Source organism: Drosophila novamexicana, unplaced genomic scaffold (assembly GCF_003285875.2).
Source record: "Drosophila novamexicana strain 15010-1031.04,08,12 unplaced genomic scaffold, DnovRS2.1 tig00001059-arrow-arrow-pilon, whole genome shotgun sequence".
NCBI classification, from domain to species: domain Eukaryota; kingdom Metazoa; phylum Arthropoda; class Insecta; order Diptera; family Drosophilidae; genus Drosophila; species Drosophila novamexicana.
This window is the reverse complement of record NW_020824837.1, coordinates 1,539,633-1,561,176: the sequence shown is the minus strand read 5'-3', so window position 1 is coordinate 1,561,176 and position 21,544 is coordinate 1,539,633. Positions and strand designations below refer to the sequence as shown.

Sequence of the window (21,544 nt, the reverse complement as noted above, 5' to 3'; positions counted from 1 at the left end):
GTCAGCTTAATATCATATTGTGTAAAAAAATTCTATACAAAATATATTATAATACACATATATATATTAACTCAGCTAATGTACATTTATTTTTTGCATATATTTTGCAATAATTAAAAAGTTCAAGTATCTTGTAGCACAGTGTTTAAGTGCAAAAGTCCACTATCTGTAAACACACCCATACATACATATATACACATACACTCGGAGAGCAGCAGCAATAAAATGTATGCACACACACACACACACCCAAGCACACACACGCATACTGGATATATGAAGTCACCGGCAAGCAACAAGCTGCTTTCCATTATTGCGTCGCATTCGTAGGCTAGAAACAAACAGTTACAGCAAATAGTTCAGTTTGCAGCACTGGAAAAGCAGCACGCGAAAAATGTCTGAGGAAACCGCAACTAAAACCGCATTGAGAATTGCGGGCGCTGTCATCTTGCCGAATGTGGGAGGCATTGTTAATGGCGCATTGACGCGCAGGCACATAAAAAATTGGTATTCGAATCTGAATTTTCCCTCGTTCCGACCACCTAACTGGCTGTTTGCACCCGTTTGGACATCACTGTACGCCGGCATGGGCTATGGCTCTTACCTGGTGTGGCGCGACGGCGGCGGCTTCAGCGGCGATGCTCAATTGCCATTGATCGCCTACGGCACACAGCTGGCGCTCAACTGGGCCTGGACACCGATATTCTTTGGCAAGCATAACATCAAGGGCGTAAGTTGAGACATTATAGTTGACCTTCGAGTGTGCTGATTCTTATCTATTGTGTGTCATCCACAGGCGCTTATTGAGATTGTGGCGCTAACAGCGGCGGCCGGCGCATGTGGTGTACTCTTCTATCGTGTGAACAAGACGGCCGGGCTTTTGTTTGTGCCGTATATGGCCTGGTTGGGATTTGCTACCGCCCTGAACTACGCCATGTGGAAACTAAATCCGGAGCAGGGTGAACAAGGTGAGCAGCCGGCGGCGGCGCGCAAGCAGCAATAGTAGCTGAGTTGGGTAACATCTTATAAGGTGTTATTTTTTAAATTGTTTATTTTTCAATAGAAAATGTAATCGTCACAAAATAAAAATCGTATCGGCAATATCGATAAACTGCAGCGTTGCATTTGCAGCACGCTATCGATACCTCGGCTGCGATTGCAGCGTCGAACGTTGCTTTTTGAAAATGCATTGAAATCATATTTAATTGGCGCCACCAGTGCCCGGTGCTGGCTGTGGCTGGGCGACAGCTGTGGGGGTCGTCGGTGTGCCCGCCTTGGGGGATGTCGACTTGGGCGAAGCGCCCGCTTTGGGTGATGGCGACGCCTTGGGCGAGGCCTGCGAATTGGGCGTGTTTGCCGGCGTCTTGGGCTTGCCATCGCCAGCCTTTTGCTGCTGCTGCTGCTGCTGGGGATTAGATTTGGCAGCTGCTGGCTGCTGCTTTGGTGGCGATGCCTTGTTGCCCTTGCCCTGCTGCTGCTGTTGCGGCTGAGTGCCTGCTGCGCCTGCGGGCTGCTTCGGTCCAGCTGGCTTGGCAGATGCCGTCTCAGGTTTGGGTGCGACTGTGGGCTTGGCTGCCGTCTGCTTTTGTTGTTGTTGTTGTGGTTTATTGGGCTGTGGCTGCTTTTGGGTTTGCTGTTGTGTCTGGCCAGGCTTAGGCTGCTTGGACTTTTGAGCTGCTTCCTGTTTTTTGCCATTCGCAGCAGCTGCGGTTTTTGGAGCTGCAGCTGCAGCTTTTGGTGCAGCAGGAGCTGGTGATGGAGCAGATGCTGGTGATGCAGCAGGAGTTGGACCTGCTGTTGGTAGGGTAGCAGGAGCTGGTGTTGGAGCAGCTGCTGCTGCTGGAGTTGCAGCAGGAGCAGTTGCTGGAGCTGCTGTTGGAGCTCCGGTTGGCGGTGCTACGGCAGGAATTGCTGCTGGTGGTGAAGCAGGAGCTGATGCAGTAGCAGGAGCTGCTGTTGGTGTTACAATTTGATCTGGAGCTGCAGCTGGTTGTGCAGTAGGAGCTATAGCAGGAGCTGCAGCTGGTGGTGTTATTGGAGCTGGAGCTGATGTTGGAACTGGAGCTGCTGCTGGAGCTGCAGTTGGAGCCGGAGCTACTGTTGGAGCTGGAACTGCTGTAATTAGAGCTGCTGTCTGAGCTGGGGCTGTTCCCGGGCCTGCTGCTGGTGGTGTAATTGGAGCTAGAGCTGCTGCTACAGCTGAAGCTGCCGCTGAGGCAACTAGTGGTAATGCTGCTGCTGGAGCAGGAGTTGCGGCTTTTTGTTGTTGCTCGACGGTAATTTTGGGCTCCGTAGATGGCGTCACTTGCTTGGGAGCTGCCTGTTGTGCTGCCGCCTTAACATCCTCTGGTTTCTTCTCTGCCGGCTTAGCCGTAGTTGCAGCTGGCTGTGGCTTCAGTTGTTCCACTGAGGCTTTAGCTTCTGCTGGTGGCGTGACCTGTTTTGCCGGTGGTGGCGTCACTTGCTTTGGTGCTGCCTGCTTGACTGGCGGCGGAGTAGCCTGTTGTGGACTGGCTTCCTTCGGTTTGGGCTCCGGTTTCTTCTCAGGCTCAGCTGTGGTTGTTTTCTGCTCCTGCTTGGCAGCGCCTGCTTCAGCTTTCAGTTCCACCTTGGCTGGCGCTGGAGCTGGCTTCTGCTCAGCCGGTGCACTGGCTGGGATCTCTTTTTTCTCGGCCGGCTTGGCCGGCTCAGCGGCTACGATTTGTGCCAATGTTTGCACAGCAGGCGGGGTCTTCGCCTGCACTGCTGCGACTGGGCTGGGGATTGGAGCAGGTGCTGCGATTTGGCTCGGCGGCTCGACCGGCTTGGGCTGCTCTGCTTTGGGCTCCGGTGATGGCTTCTTGGTTTCCTTTTTTTGAGTGTCCACAGCAACTGCTGCAGTTTTCGGCTGTTCCTCCTTGGCAGCAGGCTGTGCCTCCTTATTGTTCTGTGGTTCGCTCTTCTTGTCCATCTGTGGCTGCTGCTTCTTGCGCTCCTGTTTACCGGACGGCATCTGCTGCTGCTGTTTGTCCGCCTTGTTGTCTGCCTTGTTGGTTTTCTTGGCCTCCTTGGGCTTCTCTGTGGCTGGCTTTGGCTGCTGCGCCTTTCCCTGGCCGGCAGCTGCTTGTTCCTGCTGCTTGTTCGCCTCCAGCTTGGCCACCTCATCAAAGTCGCCCACCAGATCGGGCACATCATCATCATCATCGTCCTCGCCAGCTGCAGCTGCAGCTGTGCCGCTGTCGGCCGTGGCCTTCTGATTATTGGACATAGAGTTGGCATACATGCGCAACTGTACGACCGTCTCCTGGCCCAGCTGTGGCAGAATCTCCGGCAGCATTTCGACAATCTTCTTCGTCTCACCGTGGCCGGTGACGGCGAACGTATTGGCCGAGAGCGATGCCTGCGCCTTGGGATTATTGAAATGTATGACCGTGAGGTCATCCTTGATGATGTTGACCTCCTCAATGCCGGGTATGGTGCTAACGGATAGCTTCTTGAGCGAGCTCTGCAGCTTCTTGTCATCGGTAGCCGCCGTCTGGTGCATGACCTTCTTTTTGCGACGGGGCGTGCCCTTGCCACCGATGCGCACCTGCGCCTGCAGCCGCTTCAGCTTCTCCACATTCATGCTGGCGAATCTCTACATAATATAGATGCATATTTAGTTACATAAAATGGCCGGGCGGCATGTCAAGAGATTACCTCAGATATTTCTTAGCTATTTTTCTTCTCGTTCTTTGCTTTTCTCTGCAACTCCACGGACGCAAGAGCCAAATGCGAATAAATGCAGCTGCCGGGCCAAACCGAGCCACACCAAAAGACCGATCCCATCCGATCCGATTCGACCAGCCAGACCCAACCAAAGCAGCGCTGCTTTTATTAATAACGCGCATTTCTCTCTCTCGCTCTCGCTATTTCCCCCTCTCTCACTCGCCTGCTTTATTTTTGTGGCACTTTTTGCATATTTGTTTTTGAATACGCAAAAAAAAAAAGGTAAGAAAATTAAAGAAAATGTCGCGCAATGTTATAAATAGACGCAGAATCTCTAGTTTTCCGAGTTCTGTGCAGCATCTCAGCTCGGCGTGTGGCTGCGCTCCGATCGTGCCAAACGCACACTCGAACACACGCACACACACACACACATGCAGGCCAAGCGCATTCGCATCCTCAACGGCTGTTGAACTATTGACTGGAAACACGCAACCGCATCTCGGACGCACTGCATCAAAAATAGCCACCAGAAAGCATCAGCACACAGCGTAAGCTTTCGCTCTGCGGGAATCTATTAATGTGGTCAGATAGTTTCGCGAATAGCTAAACATTAAAGTACATAATATGCGACATGCCGAAACTTAAATACCCTTAAAGATTTCTCCTTTAGATGATATATAATATGGAACTTCAGGAACTGACTCATATGCTAGCAAGAGAGTAAGACTCTTATTTGATTTTCTTATATCCAAAGCAAAACAGTTTTTTAAACGAGAACTGAATCCTAGACCTTTTCCTTTTAGAGAACTGTCTGATATAGTAATCCATTATTAAGATTTTGTAAATACTTTAGATAAAGCTAATTTTTGATAAGCATACTCTACATATCTTAGAAGTCAAACAGTTTTTCAGACAATAACTCAACTATCGACCAATGTGTTCATTAGAACTATATAATATAATATACTAGTCCAATATAGATAAGATGTTTCTTATGCTTATGTAGGATATATGGTAAAACCCGTGTGTGGAAATTTTGCTCAAGATATCGTGAAAAACAAATCCACTTTTCAAACAGGAACTCAATTGTTGAATGATTCATTTCGGTATTCATTGTTCAACCAACTGTTCCCATAAGAGCATGATTAAACTTATAAATGCAAGGTTTGTTTAAGAAATCTTAAAATATATATAATGCCACATAAGCTGTTCGTACAAGAACATCATTTTGTCAGATCGTTTCGATGACAGCATATATCATAATACAGAGATATTGATATATGTACAACATGCAAAAGAAAGACGGACCCTATGCAAAGGCTTATCGAGATAGTTTTAAGGATAAGCCTGCACGTAAATAGACATATATATCGGCTCGAATGTGAATACTTATAAAAATCTTTAAACCTTTTAAAATCTTCCCTAATGCGTTACACGTCTCCTATCAGAAATATAATGGCCGCTGCGAGGGCACTTAAATTCGCTTGAGTGACGCATTTTTTCGAGAAAATATAGTTTATTCTAAATATAGAGTACACTGAATGCTCTGCTGAGAGGCAGCTTGCTTAAGCAGGCAACTTCTCAAGGCAAAAATGTTTTAAATCTGAATAGAATTTGCTAATATTATGATATTGAAAAGTAAAAGGGAAACGGACAAGTTCACAAATTGCAATGTTCTTTGAATCAAAATGGATTCATTTCATTTATCATTGACATAGAGATATATGTAAGCATTAGAAAAACTAAATGAATACATCATCTCTTGTATTAACTAGTTTGTCTATTACTTAAAAACATGTATTAACAAAGTCTCTGCCTACGCGAGCCTTCGCTTCACATATCTAGCCCTAATGTTGGTTAACAAACAAGCTTAATTATTAATTAACAGACCTTTTTTTTTTTGCTATATCTAAGACTACGTTGATACACGAAAGCCTGGCTCAAGAGAGCCTTATGGGTTGAATACATTTGATATTACTTAAAGGATAACTAGATTTAGGTACCTACAACAGCTTCTGATCCTTAGCCATGAGCGTTGCGAGAGTGTGTATCTTTTTAATGTCACAGTTGGCGCAGGCTGCGTAAACCTGCTGATGCATTTCCAGCTCTCTTTGCACGAGCGGCTCAATGGCCGTGTACTTTTCCTGCTCCGCCTCCAGCTCGGCCAGCATGGCCATGTTCTGGAGCGGAGTATCAAATAGTGAGTTTAGGCAGAGCTTGAATTGGCTTTATTTTGCACTCACCTGCCGGTAGCGCAGCTTCAGCTCTTCCACTTTGGCTGTCTTTGCTTCCTCCTCCTCGCTGGAGAACTGCTGCTCCAGCTCAAAGTCCTTAATCTGCAGCACATGCGGCGGCACCTCAAAGTTTCTTTTGTCCAGCTCGCGCAGGCCATCCAGTCTCACCTGGCACGCCTCCAACATGAGGCTTATGACGGCGTCCTTTTTCTGATTCAACAACTCGGATGTGGCGGGCGTTTTAATTTTCTGAATGGTTGTCTCAACCGCTCGGCCGATGAGAGTTTGCACCAGAGAGTCACCTGAAAATTAAATACGTGATTCAGAGTTTTTGTCAGTTTAGTGAAATGCAACCTACGTTCGGCGGAGATTTGTTCCGGCGTGAAATTAAAGAACTCTAAGTTGTAGGCGCTCTGATTGAAATCCATTGCCATTCGTTTAAAACAAAAACGCAAACAAAATGATGCCAAGATGGCGCGGATTGTAAGCAAGCAAATATATCGAACGCAGCGATAGGCGGCTTAATATCGATAGCAAGTGTGACCAGATGACTATTTTTAAAAGCACGTTTTTAAATAAATAAATAATATAAAAATTCAATTATAATGTAATTGTTTTAATATGGAAAGGAATAACACACAAATTTGTGTGGCTCACTCTTAGCCTCGCTTAATAGCTATCGATGTGTTTTTCACCGTGCACATAAAAAATACCAAATTTAATATTGGTGCTAGTGTTGCATAGTGTAAAAACAGCTGCCGCCCGCCAGTTAAACACACTTGTTGTGCTCACCACATGGAAGTCTTATTAGAATATGTTTGTGTAAAGAGTTTGTTGACAATTTTCAGCATGAAAGTAAACTGAGCTCAAGCCGGTATTACAGTTAAAATTACGATCATTTCAGTGCCATAATTTTCGGTATAACCAAATGCTTCTAAAGAAATGTTTCAGCCACGGCATACGTGTGCTCCGAACCCGCAAATTTTCCATCAGGCAGCACATAGTTGTGCATCCAGATGTACGACATGCCCTGGCACAGAAGCATCCTGTTGTGGCTCTCGAGTCGACAATTATAACGCATGGCATGCCCGTGCCAGAGAATGTGGAAACAGCACTGCAGGTGGAGCAGGAGGTGCGCAACAAGGGCGCCATCCCAGCCACCATTGGCATCATTGATGGCTGCATCAAAGTTGGCCTCACGCAGGAGGAGCTCATGGAGCTGGCGCAAAAGCCACGCGAGGAGGTCATCAAATGCTCACGCCGGGATCTGCCCTATGTGGTGGCGATGCAGCAAAGTGGAGGCACAACGGTAGCTGCTACAATGATTGTGGCACATCGCGTGGGCATCCCCATCTTTGCGACGGGCGGCATTGGCGGTGTGCATCGTGAGGGTCACATCACATTGGACGTGTCCGCTGATCTAGTCGAGCTGGGCCGCACGCCGGTGGCTGTGGTCTGCAGCGGCGTCAAGTCCATATTGGATATACCGCGCACGCTCGAATATCTGGAGACGCAGGGCGTGTGCGTGGCCAGCTATGAGAGTACAGGCGGTGTGTTTCCCGATTTTTATACGCGTGACAGCGGCTCGAAGGTGCCCTACAATCTGCCCACAGCTGCGCATGCGGCGCAGCTGTTGCGCGCCTGGCGCCAGCTGGAACTACAGTCCGGCGTGCTTATAGGCGTGCCCATACCAGCTGAATATGCCGCCAATAAGTCTGACATAGATGCGGCCATCCAGGCAGCCAATGCTGAGGCGCAGGCACAGGGCATTAGTGGCAAGGAGGTCACGCCTTTTCTGCTTGCCCACATCTCACAGCTAACCCAGGGGCGCAGTCTGCAGGCGAACATTGCGCTGATCCGGAACAATGCGGCCGTGGCCGCACAAATTGCCTGCGAGTTGGCAGCTAGCAGCCGGAGCACACCTGCCATCGCCAAGAGTAGCTTGAAGAAACCTCTAGTTGTGGGCGCCTCCATACTGGATTTGAGCTTTAAGGTCACCGAGCAGCGGCAGATGCAGCTGGACGGTGCCACCTATTCGGCTGTCACCAAGCAGGCAGCCGGCGGCGTTGGACGCAACGTGGCCGAGGGCATCTATAAGCTGTATGGCGATGTGAATCTAATTTCGGCCGTTGGCGGCGATCAGCTGGGACATATACTGCGCCAACTGATGCCGGCGGCGCTGCAAAGTGGCCTTATCGTAGATAAGAAGCGCGCCACATCCCTCTGCTCGCTGATCTTCGATCAGGCCGGCGATTGTAAGCTCATCCTGGGCGATATGGAGGTGCATAGAAGCATTACACCCGAAGTGCTGGCGGCACGTGCCGACCTATTCCGCGCCGCGCCACTTATTGTGATGGATAGCAACATCTCGGAGCAGGCGATGGCCTGCTTGCTGCAGCTGGCGCAGCGCTACCAAGTGCCCGTCTTCTTTGAGCCGACGGACATGTTTATAGCCGGCAAACCTTTCAGGCTGCGCCCGGAGCTCATCGAGCACATACGCCTGCTCAAGCCGAACATGCACGAGCTGAAGACCATTGTGGAGACCATCACGGGGCAGTCAGTCGACTGGCAGCCGGACACAAAAGTGCAGCGCTCAGAGCTTTTGGAGCAGGCGAAGCAGCTGCTACAACGCATCGAGTGCCATTTCAATTGTATTATTGCCACGCTGGGCGATCACGGCGTCCTGCTCAGCATTCGCTCCGATGCCGAATTCGATGCAAGCAAGCTGCTCGCACTCTCGCCCAGCTGTGGGCACATCACGCGCTTCTATGCGGCACCCAAGCTGCACAACATCGTCAATGTGTCCGGCGCGGGCGACAGCTTCTGTGCCGGCTTCATAACGGCGCTGCTCAAGGAGCAGTACAGCCTGGACGAGTGCGTGGCGGCGGGCTTTGTATCAGCCGAACGGGCGCTGCTATCGGAGTCCGCGGTCCCGGCCACCTATTTCCACGATGCGCAGGCCTTCGAGAGCAGCCTTCAGCAGACGCTGAAAACTCTGCAGCGGCAGAGCATCTAGACAGACTGACGGACACAGTTAAATTCAGGGTACCAACTTTAATTAAATACATATATAAGTATATATCGATTCTATATGTACATAGCATGCTTGTCAATGGGCCCATCTGAAAGAATGGCAATAAATGTGATGTTTGATACGATTCATGTTTTTAATTGTGTTTGCAACTTACAGCTTTATCACCTTGTCCTTGCCGCCGGAGGCCACACGGGAGCCATCGGGCGCCCAGTCTACGCCAAACACTTCGTCCGCATGTCCAGGCAGCTCCTGCGCCAGTTTCTTGCTTTGCACGCTCCAAACTGCAATTGGGTTGAGATTTGGTATTGTGATCAATTAATCAGTTGTTCACTTAGTCAATAAGCAAGTCGGTCAATCAATCAATTCGTCAATCAAGTACTAGATCAATCAATCAGAAATTATTTGTTCATTCTGTCAGCTTCTCAAAAAGTCAGCTATTAAGTAAATTCCGCAAGCAAGTCAATCAATCGGACAGTTGATTGACCAACTTGATATTTTACCAGTTGGACGGTCAATCAATCAAACAGTTAGCACAAGCTGTACACTAAAATAAAAATGAGACCCACCCTTTAGCGTCGAGTCCTTGCTGCCGGAGACAATCAAACGCGAATCCGCCGACCAAGCCAGCGTATAGACAGCCTGCACATGACCGCGGAATGTGGCTATGAACTGACCATCGTGGGCGCGCCAAAGTCGAACGGATTTGTCAAAGGATGCGGAGGCGATGAGCTTAACGTCCGGCGAATACTTGACATCGTTAACCACATTCTGATGGCCAGTCAAACGGTTGACGCATTTGTTCTGATTGTTGCGCCACAAGTACAAGGTGTTGTCGTCGGAGCAGGACACCAGGGACTCCACTTCATCCGGGCAAACGGCCTGAAAACGCTTCAGAGCAGCAGCACGCAATTCCTCGGCTGCAAATGGAAATTGCTTCGGATTAGTTTGAAATTCGAGCGTTAAGTGGATGCCACTCACGCTCTCCGCTGATCTGCGCCATCTGACGATCCTTGGCAGGCTGGAAGGGTCCCGTGCGCAGCACATAGTCCGTGCTGAGTGCAATGTTGTTCACCCAATGCGCATGGCCGGAGAAGGTGCGGCAGAGTATGCCGTCGTCGGCGCGCCACATCTTGACTGTGCGATCCTTGGATGAGGTGTAGATTAGGCCAGCGCCGCCCCAGCGCACAGCCGTAACCGCATTCGTGTGCCCCGCAATGTTGAGCAGGCACTGTCCCAGCTTGACATCCCAGATGCGACAGTCGCCATCGCTGCTCGCCGATGCCAGCTTGCGGCATTCGGGATTCTGATGATAAGGCTCCCAGCTGAGCCCATTGATGTGCTTCTTGTGGCCGGTCAATGTGCGGCCCTGCTGCTGACCCGTCTCCGGATCCCAAATGATAATATTGCCCGCCTTACAAGCACTCGCCAGACGCTTCCCATCCGGCGCCCAGGCGACGCACAGCACCCACTGCTTGTGGCCGCTGCAGGTGTAGTGCGGCGTCTCTGTGTTGAGATCCCAGAGGCGCACAGTGGTATCGCCACTGCCGCTGGCCAAATGGACGCCATTGGGGCTAAAGTGCAGCGATACTATCGCCTCTGCATGACCGGGCATGGAGCTGGTGCAGCGCGTCACCGGACGCACTTTGAATACGGCCTGTGGCTGATAGACAATATCAATGACATTCTCCGTGTCCACGCTGCTCAAATCTAGCGTGTCCTCCAGCGACTTTTTGATCTCATCCTCTCCCACGAAGAACAGATAGGGCGTCGCTTCTTCATTCTTGAGCAGCGCATTGCAGATGAGGCCCAGTTGTTGTGTTGTGATGCCCGCCGGCAGATCTATGGGCGGACCCGCCTCCTCGCCTGTGTCGGATATGAGGCGTGCTTGCAGTGTTTGGGGCGTGGACATCATCTGTTCAGGCTGCTCATCAACTTTCTGTTTTTTGGCCAACATTTTGCGATCGAAAAGAAAACACGCACAAACAGAAAAACAACAAAGTCAAAACACGTGCGCCGCTCGACTGTTAGCGCAACAGTGAGATAACATGTTATTAACAGCGGCCGAAAATGTTTGCCTAGACAGCATTCGATTTTCGTAAATATTTAAAAGATTAGAATTTTACAAAGGGTTAAGGTGTTTAAGAACCAAAATTTAATTTGAATGCACAAAGTTTTGATAACAAACGAGAAAATTGCGCCATATTTTGAATTTATCCCGTATTTTAATTAACAGCGCCAAGCGAGCTACAGCAAGTCTGTTATCGATAACGACTGGAACTCATTTAAGTGCTGCTTAATGTGTGCTGTCTGTAAGCATTTCACAGCACTGTCGCACAATTTTCATGTACGCGTTTTTCATACGTTTGTTGCCTAAAAATTGATAAAAATGGAAAATATTCCGCGTACTCATGAAGGTAAGTGATAATAGAATACAAATATAGTGAGCTACAACTCGAACCAATGCTGATGTACACGTAAAGTGCTTAAAAACATGCCGCGTTACCTCGATTAGCGTCCGAGTTGTTTTCGCTGTGCCAAGAAAATCAATTTTAAATGTATTAAAAAAACGTTTGGCAGACATTGAGGCGCAAATTTCGGATATACAGGCCAAGAAGACAGAGCTTGCCAAGAGCAATGCAGCGGCAGCAGGCGTTGGGCTGCTGGACAGCGGCGGCTTCTTTGACGCCGATCTCTACGACGAAGAGGCCGCTGTGGGCAAGGGGGCCAAGAGTCGCTACGAGGGCTACAACACATCCATCGCGGCTAACGATGAGGATGGCGATGAAGATGAGGAAGACGATGGCTTTCCAGTGCCGCAGAAGCGTACCACATACACGGCGCCCACGTCTGTGCTGAAGGATGTGACCCAGGGCAAGGAGGACGTTGATCCCATGGCCGAACACCGGCGACCGACCATAGCGGATCGCGAGGATGAGTACAGACAAAAGCGGCGCCGCATTATCATTTCGCCGGATCGTGCCGATCCATTTGCCGATGGCGGCAAAACCCCGGATGTAGGCTCCCGTACCTATACAGACATCATGCGTGAGCAGATGCTAAAGGGCGAGGAGTCCGAGCTGCGGCGTCGCATCTTGGAGAAGTCCAAGGAGGGCACACTGGTTAAATCCTCGAATGGTGAATCGGCCGCCAAGGACGGAGGACGCAAGCGTGGCCGCTGGGATCAGACGGTCAGCGATAGTTTTATACCCGCCAAAGTGGCAGCCACGCCCAGCAGCGCAGCAACGCCCACCTGGGAAGACGTAAGTGCAAATAAATTAAATCTTTACCAAGAGAGCCGAGCTAAACTCCTTGCTACTCATTTGCTTGCAGAAAACACCCGGAGATCATCGCTGGGATGAGACACCCGGGCATAAGGGCAGCGAGACGCCTGGTGCGACGCCTGGTCTGGGCACTCGTATATGGGATGCAACACCGGCGCACGCCATGACTCCTGGCCACGAAACGCCCGGTCATGAGAAGTCAGCGCGTAGAAATCGCTGGGACGAGACACCAAAGACGGAGCGTGAAACGCCCGGGCACAGCGGTTGGGCAGAGACCCCGAAGCCGGATCGCAGCGGCAGCGGCGCCGGCGAGAGCATTTCCATAGAGTCCACACCGGGCGGCGCCTCCAAGCGACGCTCGCGATGGGATGAGACGCCGTCGAATGCGACGCCGGCTGGGATAACGCCCAGCAATGCCAGCGCTATGACGCCAAGCATGACCCCTCATGCAACACCTGGCCATGCCACGCCCCTATTAACACCTGGCGGCAGTACGCCCGTGGGCGTAAAGGCAATGGCCATGGCCACACCCACACCGGGCGCACTTGCGGCCATGACACCGGAACAGTTGCAGGCCTATCGCTGGGAAAAGGAAATCGATGAGCGCAACAGACCCTACACCGACGAGGAGCTGGATCAAATGTTTCCGCCGGGCTATAAGATATTGCCGCCGCCTGCCGGATACGTGCCACTGCGCACGCCTGGCCGCAAGTTAATGGCCACGCCCACACCGATTGCGGGCACGCCCGCAGGCTTCTTTATCCAGGTGGAGGATAAAAACGCCAAATTTATGGACAACCAGCCAAAGGGCCAGAATCTGCCGTTCATGAAGCCCGAGGATGCACAATACTTTGACAAGCTGCTCGTGGATGTTAATGAGGATGCGCTCTCGCCCGAAGAGCTCAAGGAGCGCAAGATCATGAAACTCTTGCTGACCATTAAGAACGGTTCGCCGCCCATGCGCAAATCCGCGCTGCGTCAGATGACGGACAAGGCGCGTGAATTTGGCGCCGGGCCGCTATTCAATCAAATCCTGCCGCTGCTCATGTCGCCGACGCTGGAGGATCAGGAACGGCATTTGCTGGTGAAGGTCATCGATCGTGTGCTGTACAAATTGGACGATCTGGTGCGTCCGTTTGTGCACAAGATTTTGGTGGTCATTGAGCCGCTGCTCATCGATGAGGATTACTATGCGCGCATCGAGGGTCGGGAGATCATATCGAATCTGGCAAAGGCAGCTGGTTTGGCCACCATGATCTCCACCATGCGTCCGGATATTGATAATATTGATGAGTACGTCAGAAATACAACAGCACGTGCCTTTGCCGTGGTCGCCTCCGCCTTGGGCATACCCTCGTTGTTGCCCTTCCTGAAGGCCGTGTGCAAATCCAAGAAATCCTGGCAGGCGCGCCACACAGGCATCAAGATTGTGCAACAGATTGCCATACTGATGGGTTGCGCCATATTGCCACATCTGAAGGCGCTGGTGGAGATCATTGAGCACGGCCTGGTCGATGAGCAGCAAAAGGTGCGCACCATCACAGCGCTGGCCATCGCAGCCCTGGCCGAGGCGGCCACACCCTATGGCATTGAGTCCTTCGACTCGGTGCTCAAGCCGCTCTGGAAGGGCATACGGACGCATCGTGGCAAGGGCCTCGCCGCGTTCCTCAAGGCCATTGGCTATCTCATACCGCTGATGGATGCCGAGTATGCCAACTACTATACACGTGAGGTCATGCTGATTCTTATACGTGAATTCCAGTCGCCCGACGAGGAGATGAAGAAGATTGTCCTCAAGGTGGTTAAACAATGTTGCGCCACGGATGGTGTGGAGCCGCAGTATATCAAGGAGGAGATATTGCCGCACTTTTTCAAGTTCTTTTGGAATCACCGCATGGCGCTGGACAGGCGCAACTATCGCCAGCTGGTCGATACCACCGTTGAGATCGCCAACAAGGTGGGCACCTCGGAGATAATCAATCGTGTCGTGGACGATCTGAAGGACGAGAATGAACAGTATCGTAAAATGGTCATGGAAACGGTGGAGAAAATTATGGGCAATCTGGGCGCAGCGGATATCGATTCACGCCTCGAGGAGCAGCTGATCGATGGCATACTCTATGCCTTTCAGGAGCAGACCACCGAGGATGTGGTCATGCTGAACGGATTCGGCACCATTGTCAATCAGCTGGGCAAACGTGTCAAGCCCTACTTGCCACAGATTTGTGGCACCATACTCTGGCGTCTGAACAACAAATCCGCCAAGGTGCGTCAACAGGCGGCGGATCTGATCTCGCGCATTGCCGTGGTCATGAAGACCTGCCAGGAGGAGAAGCTGATGGGCCATTTGGGTGTTGTGCTCTACGAGTACTTGGGCGAGGAGTATCCGGAGGTGTTGGGCAGCATATTGGGCGCGCTCAAAGCTATTGTAAATGTCATTGGCATGACCAAGATGACGCCGCCCATCAAAGATCTGTTGCCCCGCCTCACACCTATATTGAAGAACCGGCACGAGAAGGTGCAGGAGAACTGCATCGATCTGGTGGGTCGCATTGCGGATCGCGGACCGGAATATGTGTCCGCCCGCGAATGGATGCGCATCTGCTTTGAATTGCTGGAGCTGCTCAAGGCGCACAAGAAGGCCATACGGCGCGCCACGGTGAATACCTTTGGCTACATAGCCAAGGCAATTGGTCCGCACGATGTGCTGGCCACGCTTTTGAATAACCTAAAGGTGCAGGAGCGTCAGAATCGTGTCTGCACCACCGTCGCCATTGCCATTGTCGCCGAGACGTGTCGTCCGTTCACCGTGCTCCCGGCGCTGATGAATGAGTACCGTGTGCCGGAGCTGAATGTACAGAATGGCGTACTGAAATCTCTATCCTTTCTGTTCGAGTACATTGGCGAGATGGGCAAGGACTATATCTATGCGGTGTGCCCGCTGCTCGAGGATGCGCTAATGGATCGCGATCTGGTGCATCGCCAAACGGCCTGTTCGGCCATCAAGCACATGTCTCTTGGCGTCTATGGATTTGGCTGCGAGGACGCACTCACGCATCTGCTCAACTATGTGTGGCCCAACATATTCGAGACATCGCCGCATCTGGTGCAGGCCTTCATGGACTCGGTGGATGGGCTGCGCGTCTCGTTGGGCTCCATTAAGATACTGCAATACACGCTCCAGGGTCTGTTCCATCCGGCGCGTAAGGTGCGCGATGTCTACTGGAAAATCTACAATTCGCTGTATATTGGAGGCCAGGATGCGCTAATCGCGGGCTATCCACGCATCACCAACGATCCCAAGAACCAGTACGAGCGCTACGAGCTGGACTATACGCTTTAAGCAGCCTCCATCTCCAGCACACCCCTCAATAGCCCCTAATTATATTGTAATTTTGATAAGATGAATACACAAATATAGCGCGAATGTACAAAACGAGTATTTATTCTACATTTTTAGAGTAGCTGAGCGCGACGAGTAACTACTGTGGACCAGAGCTGTAATCTATAATTACTGGGGAAATACATTTTAATTACCAGCAATTACATTGACAATTGCAATGTAATGATGCTTAAGCTGTTGTATTCATTATATACCTTTAATTACTAAGTAATTATTATCATTACATTTAACAATTACTTTTTAACTACCAGCAATTACATTGACAATGGCAATGTAATGTGGCTTAAGATTTTGTATTGTTAATTTACAATTAATTTCCAAGTAATTATCAGCATATAATACAATTACATTTTAATTACCATCAATTACATGATTCTAGTATTCACAATTTACCTTTAGCATACAAAATATTTTTAGAGACGTTGTTAAAGCAAATTTTGAGCTAGCTGGTTTTAATTACCAACTAATTATCATATGAAATTAATCAATTACATGTTAATTACTTTAGTAATTTGCTGAGAAAATAATACTTTTACCCAAGTCAATTGCTTGTTAATTACTGGATAATACATTGACAATTACTTCTGTAATGATAATTACTTTAAGATAATTACTGAACAATTATTTGGCTTGCTGATAAGTAGTTCATAGAATTTATATCATTAAGGTAATTAATTAAAAACGGAAATTTATAACCAGGAAATAAAACTACGTAAGTAATGAGACATAATTACTGCTTGCATAATTACTGATAAATAAAATAATATTTTTTAAATTTGTAAAAGTAATTGAACTATTTTTTGTTTCTTGTTTTATATCTGTAATTATTGCCTTTATTGAAATAATATTTAATTACCAGCAATTAAACATGTATCAATTTTCGAGTTATTATGTTTGGATAATTCTCATCTTTTTTTGGGTAATTACTTTCATTTAAATGCATTTTTAATAATTGCAATTACAAAAGTTTTCGCATTCAATTATCGAACATTATTTCATTGTAATAGTTTTTATTGCCATTGATTACAATTTCAAATTTGTAAATATATGTTCCTAGTTTCTTCACAATGTAATGGTAATTAAAATATAATTACTATGTAATTACCTATGGCGGAATTGGATTCGTTTTTAAATTACCTTTAAATGCCTTTAATTACCAGCAATTATAATTATATGGAAAACCGAACGGTGGAATCGCATTGGTAATTAAAGTTCAATCAACTTGTCTTCAGTTGTTGTTAATTACTTGTTTGAAATACTTTTTAATTACAAATTGAGTTATCTGAGTACATTTTCGGCTTAATTACTGAGCAATTGTATAAGTAATTAAACCTGTTTAACCAAGTAATTATATATATATATATTGGGAATTGTCTTTTGTTTTCATTCTATGTAATTACAGCTCTGCTGCGAACTAATCTTTTGGCTTAGCATTAATACAAGTATGTGTGTTGGACCAGCAGGAAGAGGAGTCCTTGGATGCCTGCTATCGGTGGAGCATTGTCTCGACTATATCGATGAGGCTCTGCAACCCAAACATATAATTATGATCGGGCTGCGCATCCTCGGCCGGGAAGATGTGTGCGAAATCTATGCAACGCACGCGTATCCATTGATTCGCAGTGGTGGGCAGGGCGGGATCCGGATGATAGCCATTGCTCAGCTGCTTGGAGCTGTTGCCGCCTTTGGCTAACCTTTGCAGCTGCTCAAAGTCGTAGCAGATGAGCAGGGAGCTGGCATAGAAGTGCAGCAGACGCTGTCGCTTGAACCAGGCGCGTATGGAGCGCAGTTGGCGCAGCACCTCGCGCAGCAGGACATCGCTGGCCTGCAAGTTGACATTGAAGAACTGGGCCAATGCCTTGTGGAAGCCAGCCACATTCAGACTCTTGCCAAAGTCCCGGCCCTGACGAATGAGCACACTTTGACCGGGCTGCTGCTCATCCGGTTGGTACACCTGAAAGCCAGGCAGGCACAGGCCCAGATTCTGTTTGCATACGACATACTTTTGTTCCTCAATCTCGCGCTTATGTGCTGATGACAATGGGTCCCAGGTGCGGCGGCCAATTTTCACATCCATGACGCATGGCCTGGCCATGCCGTGCGTCAGATCCTCCAGCTTGATAAATGTGTGCTCGCGCTGATTTACAACCAGTTTCAGTTGCCCATAGTAGCGGGGTACGTGCGCCGCCAGGTCGGCCAACAGTGAGAGGTCCGTTTCGATGTGCCCCTCACCGCCGCCAGCGGTGCCGTTCAGGTTCAGGTTATTGGCAGCGGGGGGCGATGCACCTGCTTGTGTCGCAATTGCCGCCGCCAGTGACTCATAGAAATTGAGTTCACGCACGCCGCACTCCGGTTTGCCCAAAGGCTTGAAAACGCGGCCTTCGCCCGCATCTTGGAGCAGCCCGACGGCGGCCGCGTTTGTCGCCTCGAATGTGTGACCGGCCACCTGGGTGTCCAGCTTGCAGTAGCCCATGGGCACCATGGGCATAGCTGTTACCTTTTCTTGTTCCTTTTTGGCCATGTTCAGTCTGTCTGGCACTCAAAATCAAAAGCAGCAACAACTGCAACAGCAAAAAACAGCGCAAAAATCGGAACAGTGTTGTGAAGTGCAGCACGGATATTAATAGCGGTTTTTATGGCAAATGGCAATTGAAGCTAAAAGGTAAGCTACTAATTATTAAAAGTGTATATATATTTATTTTAAGCGTTTGCAAGAGTATTAACTGTTAATATGCAGCCATTTATTTATGGCGGCATTTTATGAAATTCAGTGTTGCAAATGCCGCGCAGCAACTTGTTGTGCACTAATCGTTATCGGCCAACGCCTATCGTTATCGGTCGCTGCAATTGTGTGGGAGTGGTTGTCGTGTTGTTGGTATTTCATCCAATTAAGACGTTTATTTACGAAATTTGTTATTTTTGCTATTTGCTAACTGAACTCGCAGCATTTGTCGCCAGCTGCAACATGAAATCCTGGCAAGTAGCTGTGTTGGCTCTAGCGGCCGTCTATCTGTGCAGTCAGGGTAAGTATTTGGCCACACCTTAAAAAAAGAAAAAAAAAAACAAACTCATGACACATGTGGAAACCATTTGCAGTGCATTTTGTCCAGGGACTCGAATGCTATGTGTGCTCCAACCAGACGGGCAACACAGAGAAGTGCCTCAACACAATCAAAACCTGCGAACCGTTCGAGAATGTCTGCGGCACCGAGATACGCTGGGGCAGCCAGCCCTACTTCTCCGAGGGCGCGCTCAAGCAATATTATGTGTCCAAACGCTGCATGACCAAGGAGCAGTGCCAGTCGAAGCGTCGGCGCTATATGCAGTTGTACTGCACTCACATCTGGTATGAGGATTGGGCGTGCAACGAATGCTGCCAGGGCGACAGATGCAACTATTTTGTTATCGTAAGTGGGCGTTGCCCCCGATCTGACTGTTATTCGTATTCCCAAATATCTGTCCGTTAACTAATATGTAATCTCTTGCAGAGCGGCGCGACGGGTCAACAGAGCCACATGCGGTTGCTATTAGCCGCGCTCCTGGGCGTCGGACTGCTCATAAGGCGTGGCATAGTGCCCTAGGCAATGCACTTTTATTTTGCACTTCTAATACGCACATTCACATTCCAACGAAGCTAAGTAATTTTAATTGTATTAGTTTTTGTATCCATTTCGTGTTGTCCACTAGTTAGTAGTTATCACTGTATGCCGTCCATTGTGTGTAGTTCGACACCGTCCAAGTGCCTTGACAAGCAGTTACAACTAAGGCCTGTTAAAGTTGTAGTCTAGTTTTTGTTTAAAATTCAAATTGAAAGTTTGTTCAAGACTAGATTTTGTTCAAAGTTCTAAAGATTTCATCCAGCTTATCATATATATGAAGACATATCAGCTGTATTTGTGAGTTTGTCGCTAGAAAGTGAACGCCTCTTTTATATTTGGGAATTGTCTAGAAATTCGTTAAGGTAATATCTCTTAAATTATGTCATGATTCAGTATGTTTTTATGCTCCTTACACCAATGGGAAAAGGGTATATAAGTTATGTACCATGTACGTCTGTCTGTTCTTTTTAAACTATTTGAATGAGGAGACTTTCAACTTTGAATATACTGTGAAAGCTGTCAAGAAAATGTTCAGTTGTTCTGCGAACAGATAAATCTAAAAAAAGACCAAAAATGGGGAGAAAGGAATTGACAGCTTCAAGGAGTTGGCAATCACCATGAATACTTGATATATATCATATATTTTTCAACGTTTCAACAGGGCGGGAACTATATATGATAGAAGACAGCTTGAGTTTAGCTTCTGAAATCTTTGCAACTTTTTAAAATCTAAGCTAGAACTTTAACGTGGCCTTTTTAGCTTTAGTAATTGTACTCGAATCGAAAACCTTTTTGAAGAGCCCCCTTTTGGGTCTCGAAAACAGCTCAATAAAGCAACAATGACGTTTTCTATGAACGCTCTATTGTGCAATTTTATATATGTATATATGTATATTTTATAGATCTTTAAATTTGTTTAAGTTTTGGCTAGTTGGTGCAGAAGCAGCCGGCTGTGACGGTGACCGTCTCGAATTGCCACTGCCAGAGCTGGGTCAGCTCCTCGGGCAGCCAGAGACGCGCCGATGTTGCAGCCGTATTGCCGGATGGCTTCGGTTCCAGGGTTAACACCTTAACCTTATACTCCAGCGGCTTGCAGTTGGAGCCTTGCGTGCACTTGGCATCCAACGCTGGACGCGATTCACAGATGGCGCTCATCAGATAGCGTGGAAAATATGTGCTGCCCAGATCTATCAGATCGTTCTGCGTACAAGAATTAAATAAATATGGAGCCTGAGTTGGGTTGAGCTTGTGGACGCACCATAACTTTGCAATCACAGCCGGCGGCGTGTGCACCATTGCGCTTGCTGGTCAGCAGATCCTCGTAGAAGTCGTTGTAGTGCATCGGCGGCAGCTGGTAAGGCGCCAGAGCTGCCTCCGTCGGCCGCACAGGTGCGGGCGTGCTCGCTGGCCGCCCAAAGAGCGCATTCAGCATTTTGGATGTGCCCTCATCAGCATCCGCATCGACTGCATCCAGCTGATTTCCATCGCCGCCGTCGCCGCAGTCCAGAAAGCGACTGCAGCGCTTGGGCATCGTCCGGGCGAGCATTGGAGCCGTCAGCTCGTCGTAGGCGGCAAACCGATTGCTGCTGACAACGCAGCGCAGCGCCAGCGCTGCTAGCAAAGTGGCCATCTAGAAGGAAATAATTGTACACTGAGAGAAACAGCTCGCACTTATGGTACTTATTCTCAGAGAAACAGGGCGCACTTACTCTCATTTTCCGAATAATCTTCAAGTAAGTATGAATTCTGCTTTGATTTAAATAATAAGTACACATATGTTCGAGCAATAATTCGCATACTCAATAGGAGTATTAAATGTTCTCAAATGAGTATCTACTTTTTATACCCCAAACCCATTAAATATGGGTAAAAAGGGTATAATGTATTTGTGCAAATGTTTGTAACAGACAGAAGGAAGCATCTCCGACCACATAAAGTATATATATTCTTGATCAGCATGACAAGCCGAGTCGATCGAGTCATATCCGTCCGTCTGTCCTTCCGTCCGTCTGTCCTTCCATCCGTACGTCCGTCCGTCTGTCCTTCCGTCCGTCCGTCCGTCCTTCCGTCTGTCGTTCCTTCCGTCCGTTCGTCTGTCCTTCCGTCCGTCCGTCCGTCCGACTGTTCGTCCGTCCGTCCATCCGACCGTATGTATGTATGACCGCAAGGATCTCCCCACCTATAAGACCTAGAGACTTGAAATTTTAAATGTAGGTGCTCCTAGTGCACGTGCAATACGATATTCGATAACTCGTCCCGTTTACAAGCAATCGATAAAAATCGATATCGAAATCCTGTCTTTTGAG

General features: G+C 48.6%; 9 protein-coding genes across 10 annotated transcripts; 4 read left to right on the top strand and 5 right to left on the bottom strand.

Moving 5' to 3' along the window:
- Positions 1–280: 280 nt before the first annotated feature.
- LOC115765947 (translocator protein) lies at positions 281–1,185 on the top strand. Of its 2 annotated transcripts, XM_030709694.1 has the most exons (3): positions 281–730; positions 797–968; positions 1,064–1,185. In XM_030709694.1, the coding sequence occupies exons 1-3, from the start codon at positions 395–397 to the stop codon at positions 1,084–1,086; spliced, it is 531 nt and encodes a 176-aa protein (XP_030565554.1). In that variant the 5' UTR covers positions 281–394; the 3' UTR covers positions 1,087–1,185. The 2 variants fall into 2 exon arrangements, with proteins under 2 accessions (XP_030565554.1, XP_030565553.1); XM_030709693.1 differs by having other exon boundaries at positions 291–730; positions 797–1,185.
- LOC115765946 (proteoglycan 4) lies at positions 1,046–3,813 on the bottom strand. The gene is made up of 2 exons (XM_030709692.1): positions 3,679–3,813; positions 1,046–3,616 (listed from the first exon to the last, which is right to left on the bottom strand). Exon 2 carries the CDS (start codon positions 3,602–3,604, stop codon positions 1,202–1,204), a length of 2,403 nt encoding a protein of 800 aa, XP_030565552.1. The 5' UTR covers positions 3,605–3,616; positions 3,679–3,813; the 3' UTR covers positions 1,046–1,201.
- Positions 3,814–5,416: 1,603 nt separating this feature from the next.
- LOC115765957 lies at positions 5,417–6,379 on the bottom strand. Its single transcript, XM_030709708.1, has 3 exons — positions 6,280–6,379; positions 5,931–6,223; positions 5,417–5,867 (listed from the first exon to the last, which is right to left on the bottom strand). The coding sequence occupies exons 1-3, from the start codon at positions 6,353–6,355 to the stop codon at positions 5,691–5,693; spliced, it is 546 nt and encodes a 181-aa protein (XP_030565568.1). The 5' UTR covers positions 6,356–6,379; the 3' UTR covers positions 5,417–5,690.
- Positions 6,380–6,747: 368 nt separating this feature from the next.
- On the top strand, positions 6,748–8,960 carry LOC115765883 (pseudouridine-metabolizing bifunctional protein C1861.05). Its single transcript, XM_030709623.1, has one exon. The coding sequence runs from the start codon at positions 6,850–6,852 to the stop codon at positions 8,935–8,937; it is 2,088 nt and encodes a 695-aa protein (XP_030565483.1). The 5' UTR covers positions 6,748–6,849; the 3' UTR covers positions 8,938–8,960.
- An 8-nt stretch (positions 8,961–8,968) lies between these two features.
- Positions 8,969–11,021, bottom strand: LOC115765884 (protein Notchless). The gene is made up of 4 exons (XM_030709625.1): positions 9,934–11,021; positions 9,522–9,872; positions 9,110–9,236; positions 8,969–9,043 (listed from the first exon to the last, which is right to left on the bottom strand). The coding sequence occupies exons 1-4, from the start codon at positions 10,907–10,909 to the stop codon at positions 9,031–9,033; spliced, it is 1,467 nt and encodes a 488-aa protein (XP_030565485.1). The 5' UTR covers positions 10,910–11,021; the 3' UTR covers positions 8,969–9,030.
- A 248-nt stretch (positions 11,022–11,269) lies between these two features.
- LOC115765936 (splicing factor 3B subunit 1) lies at positions 11,270–15,851 on the top strand. Its single transcript, XM_030709682.1, has 3 exons — positions 11,270–11,369; positions 11,533–12,215; positions 12,286–15,851. Exons 1-3 carry the CDS (start codon positions 11,342–11,344, stop codon positions 15,577–15,579), a joined length of 4,005 nt encoding a protein of 1,334 aa, XP_030565542.1. The 5' UTR covers positions 11,270–11,341; the 3' UTR covers positions 15,580–15,851.
- A 681-nt stretch (positions 15,852–16,532) lies between these two features.
- On the bottom strand, positions 16,533–18,188 carry LOC115765934 (inositol polyphosphate multikinase). The gene has a single exon (XM_030709680.1). The coding sequence runs from the start codon at positions 18,158–18,160 to the stop codon at positions 17,126–17,128; it is 1,035 nt and encodes a 344-aa protein (XP_030565540.1). The 5' UTR covers positions 18,161–18,188; the 3' UTR covers positions 16,533–17,125.
- Positions 18,189–18,585: 397 nt separating this feature from the next.
- LOC115765885 lies at positions 18,586–19,259 on the top strand. Its single transcript, XM_030709626.1, has 3 exons — positions 18,586–18,662; positions 18,736–19,046; positions 19,128–19,259. Exons 1-3 carry the CDS (start codon positions 18,605–18,607, stop codon positions 19,218–19,220), a joined length of 462 nt encoding a protein of 153 aa, XP_030565486.1. The 5' UTR covers positions 18,586–18,604; the 3' UTR covers positions 19,221–19,259.
- Positions 19,260–20,165: 906 nt separating this feature from the next.
- LOC115765862 lies at positions 20,166–20,953 on the bottom strand. The gene is made up of 3 exons (XM_030709592.1): positions 20,948–20,953; positions 20,497–20,868; positions 20,166–20,438 (listed from the first exon to the last, which is right to left on the bottom strand). The coding sequence occupies exons 1-3, from the start codon at positions 20,951–20,953 to the stop codon at positions 20,166–20,168; spliced, it is 651 nt and encodes a 216-aa protein (XP_030565452.1).
- Positions 20,954–21,544: the final 591 nt, after the last annotated feature.